General features: G+C 43.3%; 1 protein-coding gene across 1 annotated transcript; it reads left to right on the top strand.

The window, feature by feature from the left end:
• The first annotated feature begins 7,305 nt into the window (after positions 1-7,305).
• Positions 7,306-9,645, top strand: LOC117458322 (uncharacterized protein C11orf87 homolog). Its single transcript, XM_034098718.2, has 2 exons — positions 7,306-7,839; positions 8,212-9,645. The coding sequence occupies exon 2, from the start codon at positions 8,310-8,312 to the stop codon at positions 8,727-8,729; it is 420 nt and encodes a 139-aa protein (XP_033954609.1). The 5' UTR covers positions 7,306-7,839; positions 8,212-8,309; the 3' UTR covers positions 8,730-9,645.
• Positions 9,646-10,435: the final 790 nt, after the last annotated feature.

The raw sequence follows: 10,435 nt of genomic DNA on the forward strand, positions 1-10,435 counted from the left end.
GAGATAATACATTTACAACATAGGTAGTCCAAATGTTTGGAAATGCATGTGTCTGTAATAAGAAGATGAATCCACGAGGATGTCAACAATCCTGTGGGAGCCATCAGGGAAGTAGCATGACGAGAGTCAGGCAGGACCGCAGAGACAGGTTCAGCCACGACTCAGGATCCAGGGCTCAGGATGCCGGACTCAGGATCCAGGGCTCAGGATGCAGGACTCAGGATCCAGGGCTCAGGATGCAGGACTCAGGATCCAGGGCTCAGGATGCAGGACTCAGGATCCAGGGCTCAGGATGCCGGACTCAGGATCCAGGGCTCAGGATGCAGGACTCAGGATCCAGGGCTCAGGATGCCGGACTCAGGATCCAGGATGCAGGACTCAGGATCCAGGGCTCAGGATGCAGGACTCAGGATCAAGGGCTCAGGATGCCGGACTCAGGATCCAGGGCTCAGGATGCAGGACTCAGGATAGGGCTCAGGATGCAGGATCCAGGGCTCAGGATGCCGGACTCAGGATCCAGGGCTCAGGATGCAGGACTCAGGATCCAGGGCTCAGGATGCAGGACTCAGGATCCGGGGCTCAGGATGCAGGACTCAGGATAGGGCTCAGGATGCAGGATCCAGGGCTCAGGATGCCGGACTCAGGATCCAGGGCTCAGGATGCAGGACTCAGGATCCAGGGCTCAGGATGCCGGACTCAGGATCCAGGGCTCAGGATGCAGGACTCAGGATCCAGGGCTCAGGATGCAGGACTCAGGATCCAGGGCTCAGGATGCCGGACTCAGGATCCAGGGCTCAGGATGCCGGACTCAGGATCCAGGGCTCAGGATGCCGGACTCAGGAGTCAGGATCCAGGACTCAGGATCCAGGGCTCAGGATGCAGGACTCAGGATCCAGGGCTCAGGATGCCGGACTCAGGATCCAGGGCTCAGGATGCAGGACTCAGGATCCGGGACTCACCTGTTCCTGTTTTGTTTTCTTCAGCCTATGTATCTGTATGATTATTATTACTTTTTTGTTACTTCCCATTGTAAAGCGTCCTTGGGTTTCGTGAAAGGCGCTATAGAAATTGAAATTATTATTATTATTATTAGGACTCAGGATCCAGGACTCAGGACCACAGCTACAGGATCAGCCACGACTGGCGTAGATAGACACCAAAAAGAAATGTTTAAGTAACAATACTCTTCTTTTGGCTAACGCTACAACACAATATACGTGATAGGCTAAGGGGGCGGGACATCTCTAAGCGGTTGACCAATCACAACAGAGCCTGCCAGCTAACCAATCAGAGCAGACTGGGCTCTGGTTTCAGACAATAAACATAGGTATTACTTAGTACTTTTACTTATGCATATACTTCCTCACCACTGGGAACTATATATTTTTGTTGAGATGCATAAAACTGCTAAAATAAACATATTTCCCCGCAGCTCTGCTGAGTGTTTCCACATCTTTCGGCCCATTGTTTTGGTTTTCACCGCTGTGGTTCACTCCCTCTCAAACCTCGTTTCCAGCCTCAGCGAGCTCCAATAAACCCACTGCTGTGTGTTGATGGGCGGGTAGCACACAGTGTGCAGCAGTGTGAAATTGGACAGGGTTTAAACTTCTCTCAAGCTCTTTTTCTCTCATGAAAGCCTTCAAAGAGAGACTTGTCTGAACGGTTGTACTATTACCTCCATTTGAACAATTCATCAAAGATACACACTTTGTGCCATTTAATCTGTTTGTAGAGGCTTTCAAAGACAATACGTTAATACGACAGGATTTCCTGCCACAGCTGCAGAGCCACCACTAAATGCAGCGTCCTTCAAAGCCCCAAAGAGGCTGTATCTTGAGAGTTTTTTATATAAGTAACAAGTATGCTATTTATTTGAAGGGTAAGTGTGTCCTCTGTGGTTGGAGTTAGGTCACGTGGATCTAATACGAGCCAGTTGACCTGGAAAACTGAGCGGACCTGATGAATATTAAAACAAGTGCTATAATCACTCTCCATTTAACAGCCCTAAAACATATGCCCGGCTTTAAACTGTGCATGAATAGTTGTATAAATGTTTCAGTATGCACTCATCTTCAGCGAGTTCATCATTCAGGGACCCTCTCTCCCTCCGAGGACATTCATTTTTCATGGAGCCCCGCTGGTGGGAAACATGTCCACAAGTAGGACTGGGATAATACTGTAAAACACGCTTTGTGGTACCAACACAGAGACTATGTGATTAAGTGTTGCCCTTTTCTTTTATCTGTAACTTATATCACAGGGTGTCCATTATTAAATATTTCATCAAACACTGCCTTCAAATCCTAAAATATGCTTGCAGCTTACTAATCGAAAACAGTGAAAAGTTTGAAAGGGGCTCTATCATACTTGTTTTCAGGTGTATATCAGTATGTAGTGTCTCTACTTTAAAGAATCCTCTCCTGCTGATGTTCAGGTGTATATCAGCATGTAGTGTCTCTACTTTAAAGAGTCCTCTCCTGCTGATGTTCAGGTGTATATCAGTATGTAGTGTCTCTACTTTAAAGAGTCCTCTCCTGCTGATGTTCAGGTGTATATCAGCATGTAGTGTCTCTACTTTAAAGAGTCCTCTCCTGCTGATGTTCAGGTGTATATCAGTATGTAGTGTCTCTACTTTAAAGAGTCCTCTCCTGCTGATGTTCAGGTGTATATCAGTATGTAGTGTCTCTACTTTAAAGAGTCCTCTCCTGCTGATGTTCAGGTGTAGATCAGTATGTAGTGTCTCTACTTTAAAGAGTCCTCTCCTGCTGATGTTCAGGTGTATATCAGTATGTAGTGTCTCTACTTTAAAGAGTCCTCTCCTGCTGATGTTCAGGTGTATATCAGTATGTAGTGTCTCTACTTTAAAGAGTCCTCTCCTGCTGATGTTCAGGTGTATATCAGCATGTAGTGTCTCTACTTTAAAGAGTCCTCTCCTGCTGATGTTCAGGTGTATATCAGTATGTAGTGTCTCTACTTTAAAGAGTCCTCTCCTGCTGATGTTCAGGTGTATATCAGTATGTAGTGTCTCTACTTTAAAGAGTCCTCTCCTGCTGATGTTCAGGTGTAGATCAGTATGTAGTGTCTCTACTTTAAAGAGTCCTCTCCTGCTGATGTTCAGGTGTATATCAGTATGTAGTGTCTCTACTTTAAAGAGTCCTCTCCTGCTGATGTTCAGGTGTATATCAGTATGTAGTGTCTCTACTTTAAAGAGTCCTCTCCTGCTGATGTTCAGGTGTATATCAGTATGTAGTGTCTCTACTTTAAAGAGTCCTCTCCTGCTGATGTTCAGGTGTATATCAGTATGTAGTGTCTCTACTTTAAAGAGTCCTATTTTTCTCATACTGCCTGTGCTGCAGCACCTCTTTTCACCCTCTGTCTGAAACCAGAGCCCAGTCTGCTCTGATTGGTCAGCTGGCCGGCTCTGTTGTGATTGGTCAACCGCTTAGAGATGTCCCGACCCTTAGCCTATCACGTACAATGTGTTGGTGTGCTAGCCAATAGAAGCACATAGAGTGTTACATAGTGATGTCATTGTGTTACTGAAGTAAACAAAGGATTCCAATGGAGGCGTTTCAGGCAGGGGGGGGGGGGGGGGGGGGGCGTGTTTGGGAAAACAGGGATTTTAGTCTTTGGAGACTATTTACATTCACAAAAACCTGTATAGCACATTAGAAGAAATGGGAAAAAAAAGAAAATCCGTTGGGCCCCTCTCAAAGAATCACAAATGTTTGTCTGATTTCTGAAATAAATCTGAGTAAGATTATCTATCTACCAATAGATGAGTAATATAAAGACACATTTTAAAAACATTTTAAATCAAAGCATAAAATAATAATGATTCGTAATAATGAAAACATTTTAGAGATTTCTTCAGAAGCCACTGCCTCTGACTCTGCTGTTTGTCATCAGGGACGAAGAGGCTGAATAGAAAGTGTTGTGGACCGGATTGTGGAACGGTGTGGGCTGAACCACCTGCGGCTCGGATAAGATCAAGGAGAGAAGACTCCCCTGTTCCCCTTCAAAGCAGCTGCTCCTGAAGTGGCCCTGGACAATAAGAGCTACTCAGTGAACTACATCCTGTTGATGTTATCGTGTCATGAAATGGCCTTTATCAATTATTTTCAATTCCACTCAGAAGGGGCCAATTACTCCCACCAGTAAACCAGAAGATGCGTATCTATGAAGAGCTGCAGGATTGTTTTTCAGTTGTGTTTGGAGACAAAACTACTAGGTATTTTAGGAAAAATATAATGGTTTGGATTAAAATAAGTATCCCTATGTTACGTTACTCAAATGAGGCACATATGCCATCAGACTTTTTATTTATTTCAAAGAGAGAAACCTTTCCCTCAGTAGTCGGTGCAGACCAACACAGAGCTAAGAGAGTATTGAACCAATATCATAAACATTAAGACTGACTGCATCACGGCAGCTGCCCTCCATGGAGGACCTCTACTCCCAGCGGCTCAGGAAGAAAGCCCTCCGGATTATAAAAGACCCGCATCACCCCCAGCCACAAACTGTTCTGCCTGCTGCCGTCTGCAGGCGTTACCGCATCCGGACTAAAACCACCAGACTCAGAGACAGCTTCATCCCACAGGCAAGAAGACTGTTAAACACCTGAACCTTTGAAACAACATCCATAACATTCATCTAGCTGCTACTTAGAAATTATTTATCTATTTATCTAATATATCATTCCAATAGCTTGTATATAGACTCTTATTTCACTATTTCACTATTTTTAAACTATTTTTCTTTTTGACTCCACTTCGAGCGATAGAACTATTAACAAAGCACTTATATACTAATAAAGGGCTGGCTTACCTAAAGCCAGTTGAGTAGCACTTGAAATGTTTTTGCTCTATGAAGCCTGATATGATTCTGTTTTCTTCAAGTTTGTATTTTGTTGGTCGAACGCACTTATTACGTCGCTTTGGATAAAAGCGTCAGCTAAATGCAATGTAATGTAATGTATTTGCTTTTTAATATTTACTCGCACTATATATTTGTCTGTTTATCTGTATTATTGTGTTGCACTGTTGGAGAAGCCTGTGACCTAAGATTTTCATCGACATAACTACACTGTAGCTATGTTCGTGTGACCAATAGAGAACCTTGAACCTTGAACTTAGTTAATTCTGTGGCCGTTTCCCCCAGTTAACAAGAAATCTGTCATGCAGGTTTCTTAGCTACCTAATCCAACAGTTTCCATAACATGTAACTGACCTTAACCATGCTGTAGTTGCCAAGCGCAGGAATAACAAGAGAGGATTTTAAAAAGCGTCATTATTGAACGTAGAGTCGTGACCGTTTTGTCTGTCAATGAGGTTGATTATTTGTCGGTGGTCAGTGTCTTCTTCCATGTGCTGTGGCAGCAGACTGAGAGCAGCTGACACTCACAGAAAGAAAAACAAGAAACAGCAACATCCGGAAAGCTTTGTGTGAACTGGGGGGAGGAGGTGCAGCCTGAAGCTCTGCTGGAGGTGTCAACGAGGAGCTGAAGCTGCAGAGCATCAGGAGCAATATCTTACACACTTCTTTCTGGGTGAAACACACTCCTTCCTCACAGAGGCAACACGACGATAATATCTCAGCAACTACTGTATTTGATCGCTTTAACGTTGGTGCATTTATTCCATAACCCCAGACGATGAATCATGCTGAGTTCGGTGGTTGTTCCCCTCTGCAAGAGGCTGTGTTGGTGGAAGCTAGGAACCAAAACATGAGTTCCACATTTGTGAGTTTGAATTAATAGATGCCAAAAAACTGCTACATAGCAATGTATAATATCAATCATAAGGAAAGATTAAACTGCTTCAGGATCAGATTAAGTTATAGCTTCTCACGTAGAAGGAATTTGACTTGGTGTTTGGTGCAATAATATACATTTTACAGTAAGTACTGCAAAAGTATTAGACTGTTACAGCAATAATGTCTAGTCTTTCAGGATGAAACGTTTCATATAATCAGATTTCATAATTTCTTTGATTGTTTTTCGCTTTGTTCTCAAAGCTATTCTACCTTCAGTCCAATTTATGGGCTTTTGTTTCACAGATGTGAGCATGCCATCCTATTAATTAGTGCAATGCATCCTGGGAAGATGTTGTCATCAATCAACACCACAATCAATCAGCTAATTGTAGTATGCTTTACCACGTCTCCAGTGTGAACACACACTTACTGCTTAGAATCAGTAGCGTGAAATGCAGACTCTTCTGTCTCACACCAAGAGACGCTGGTACTGCAGACACAATCAGACACGAACACAAAATGGAGAATGATGTTTTTGTCTGAGTTCACACTGCTTTAAGGTCAAGGTGCAGCCTCGTGGTAAATGTGTCTCCTCACTGCACACACTATATTTGGAGTGCTTGTCACACCGCCTGCAGCACTCTTCAAGTCGGGGGGGGAGCTTGATTTGGTGGGTGTTTAAATGAGTGGTTTTCCAACTTTTCTCTTCGGCAAAAATAAAAGCGGGGGTGTATTATTCACAGCTAATGTCAAACTGCTTATATTAGGCTATTATTAAGAGCACTTCCTTCATTTAAAACCAATGGCATAACTGCACTTAGTCTGTAAAGACCGGTTATCAAGTGATGAGTCAGTCCATCTCATCATTCTGCCAGAATATTTGGTCTCCAAGGAAGTCTGGCGGGGGATGAGAAGGCGGCGAACATCACAGATTACTTTTAAGACTCTAATGATTGTTTTTACTTTTATATTAAATTGGGAGTTATTATCTGGCCTTATTAGCATATTATTAAAGTGTGCTCTCTGTGGGCTCTTGCTGTCAACATAATGTTGTAATTCATATTTGTATTAACACACATTAAAACCTTCAGCCTTAATTATTGTTTTAAGGAATTCATTTTAGGATTTCTTTAAATTAATTAAAAGTGTTTTCGACAAAAATCTTAATAAATGGGGACTTTTTGAATGGGTTTAAATTGCTGAGAATGAGAGTATAACCTTAATTATATCAAATAAAATAATACAAATGTATCCACATCCTTTCCATAGGACAGACAAAGCTTTCAAGGGTGTTTAGTGGCAGTATTTGTAATGAGACACTGGTTTAATTAAAGATTTATATTGTAATGAATGCACATGGATGTTTACTAATTGCATATTTTGTATCTAAAACTATACAATATGGGCTTCCTTTCAGCCAACGTTCTCTCTCTAGTTTCTGGGGGAAAGCTAATAATTGGCACATTCCTATACTTGCTCTTGCCCAAAGGAATGCATGACAGCTGGACATTATTTACACCCCTCGTTATGAGGCTTAAACGCTACAAATCATGCAGCATTTGACTGACCACACCCTCCGGAATGTCAGTGGCTGCAGATCAAGTTCTAAAATTATAACTAATTTATTCATTGTTTGATTCAAGTGAAACGTCAATACGCACAGGGGAGCATATGCACGCGGGGGTTGGTAGACTGTTTGAAGAAAGAAAAAAAGCGGCCGTGCCAGCTGACTATAAGGAACCTTTAATGCAGCTGCAGCTCTTCATTCAGATGCTGAGCGGAGCAGCGGAGGAGCGGAGGAGGGAGACGCTTTCCAGGGGAAATCACCACAGCTCTTTTTGTTATCGCGTTTTAAAACCCACTTTAATGCACAGTGAGGGAATTCCTTCCCGTTACTAATTTAGCGGGGGAAGTGGTTTCCTGAATGCAGACTGAGCGGATTGCGGCAATTTAAAGCGTCCTGAGTGATCGGAGCTCAGCAGCAGCATCTCATTGTATGAAATGCGTCACCGTGATCCTGTTCTTCCATTCACACACATCGGCTCTCCACTCACGGACTGTTCCCCGAACTGACTGTTTCATCAGGTAAGGATTCCCTTTATTTGAATTAATTTTTATCTCAAGATGCAACAAATGCAGACATTATCCTCTGACAAAGATGCTGCGTGAGTGCAGGAGAGGATGGCTCCTGTTTGGCTACATATTGTAGGCCTATTACAATAGATGATGTATTGTCCCGACTTCTACCCCATCTTATATTCATGGCAGCATCTTTTTTGTACATTTGCTCTAAAGGTAGGCAGCTTTTTGTCATTGTGGTTTAGCGTGAACAGTGCGCACTGTCAATGTGAAATGGCGTTACAAATGGATCCAGTTAATGAGGGTTGGTGGGCGGTTCTGGTGGTTCTGATACAGTGTCCTCTGAGCTCGCTCTCATGTGTCTTCTCTTCGGTGCAGGTAACCACATGCGCGGGCCAGTGTCACCGCGCTGAGCCCGGAGAGCACGAAGGGTACCGGGGTCAGAGAGACACGAGTGGCCGGGAAAGGTGGACCGGATGACGGCCAGAACCTCTGAGGCCTCGGGGCTGTCGGTGCCGCCGCACCGCTGTCACGGGGGTCTCCAGGCCGGTAACGGCACGTGCGCGGAGCAGCTCCACTTCTTTCCACCCCTCTCCTCCACCCTTGCGCTCCTCGTACTGGTGGCCGTGCTCGTGGGGATCGTCCTCGTTTCCCTGGCAACCTTCCACTTCCACAAAAGGAAGCTCCGGAACAGGAAGATCCAGCGCGCGCAGGAGGAATACGAGCGCGACAGTCGCAGCCCCGCGCGCGGCGCAGGGACGCGCGGAGAGCCCGCGAGGCCGTGCGTCATCGTCAGATCCGTGAGATGTGAGGAGGAGAGGCTGTCGTGCCCCCAGAGTGCAGCGAGCCAGGACGCCACCGAGGTGCTGCACGAGACAGTTCACATTGACTGTTAACTTCAGGGACTGTGGAATAAACAGAAAAGCAATAAGGCACAACGAGCTCCCCATCTCTGCTGCTTGTAGATTAGAAACATTAACGCAGAATACTGAGCAGAATAGTCGGCAGAGGTAAAACTACAGTGACACATAGGATAGCTTCACACCTTCCTTAACACAATAGTATTAAGCCAACCGGTAATTACTTATGAGACTGTAAAGTATTTGCCTGCTTTGACTTTTGGACCTCCTCCTCTTCCTTTTAAACCCTCAAAGATGTTTAAACTTGAAATCTTCCCTCGGATGTGACACGAGGTTGTGTTGAATTATTAAGAGTTTAGTGACACAACACAGACCCTAATGGCTCGCTGATCTTCCTTGGCATGTCTCTCTGACACACTACCAGTATGTAGTTAGACTATAATGGATGTTGTGGTGCTGTTAGGCAGTGCAAAGCTGCATATAGGCTGTAGAAAATGGCTTATTTGTTTGCGTAGTATTTTTTCCTTCAATTAAGTGACCTAGCATATTTGCCTAAAGTACTGTCCTCCAATGTCTGTTAGACATCTAGCTCTAGTTAGTCCGACAGACTTTTTGCTGTAGTAATGCACATAATGGGTTTTTTAATGTGTCAGATAGTAAGTTTTAGCGCTAATACAGTATTTTCCTTTTTGAGTATTTATAATGTATTCTCTGACATGTAATATGTTTAGAATCCAACAGAGGGTTTGAGTTTAAGCCCATCTTCTTCTTTCTCCTTTTTTAATCCTTCATATTGTATTATAGTGGGCTTAATATAAATTCTGTGTAATTTATTATATGAAATCACTGTAAATGTATGCCATTATGAGAGCTGGAATGTTTTACAGTAACATCATCTTTCTGGAGTTCATATAATCTGCCTTATCAAGGAAAATATGTAATATTCTAAGTTTATAAATAAATACTTACATTATGTTCATCCTTGTAATGTGTCAGTTACCTTAAATGCTTGACGACTGTTTGGGATTCTTTAAAAAATCAGATTTGCTACTTCTCAGTGTATTGAATGGACTGGTTGAAAATGTACATGACATTAGATAATATGCAAATTGTAGTTGGGTTTTCATTACATCACCCAGTAGGCGATTGACTTTATAGGGGAGATCCATTTGCACGGGGTCCCCTGCATTAAACCTCTATAGCAGTGCTTCTCAAAGTGTGGTCCGCGGACCACTGGTAGTTCGTGCGCGCCCCTTAGTGGTCCGCAAGTATATTGGTAACATTTCACATTTGAAATAAATAAATACATTTAAGTTTTCCCCACTCTCGCGGGAACATCTCCGCAATGGAGCGAGCTTAAGTTTAACTTTTGATATAGCATGATATAGCCCGGCGCAACACCTTCATCACACATGTTGCCACTTGTTTGTACCATTTTCAGGCGATTTGTAATCTATTCTAGAAAAACGATGTGATTTTGGATATTTGTGGAGTTAGGTGGTTCGCGAGTGTTTTTTTATTGGTTAAGTGGTCCTTGGTATGAAAAAGTTTGAGAAACACTGCTCTATAGCTATCAAAGTATTACTGCTTATCCAATTCCTATGGTATAAACGACACACGTAAAATACTGTTACTACACATTTAGACCCAGTGCATATAGAACAGTGCACTGTAAATACCCCATCAATCTTTCAATGGGATTTATGAACATGAAGGTTATCCATAGAAGTACCACCCTTAAT

Source organism: Pseudochaenichthys georgianus, chromosome 14, assembly GCF_902827115.2.
Source record: "Pseudochaenichthys georgianus chromosome 14, fPseGeo1.2, whole genome shotgun sequence".
Classification (NCBI taxonomy): domain Eukaryota; kingdom Metazoa; phylum Chordata; class Actinopteri; order Perciformes; family Channichthyidae; genus Pseudochaenichthys; species Pseudochaenichthys georgianus.

Bases quoted from the DNA above. Each gene is read 5' to 3' on its own strand.
- LOC117458322 (XM_034098718.2), top strand. From the start codon at position 8,310: ATGACGGCCAGAACCTCTGAGGCCTCGGGGCTGTCGGTGCCGCCGCAC.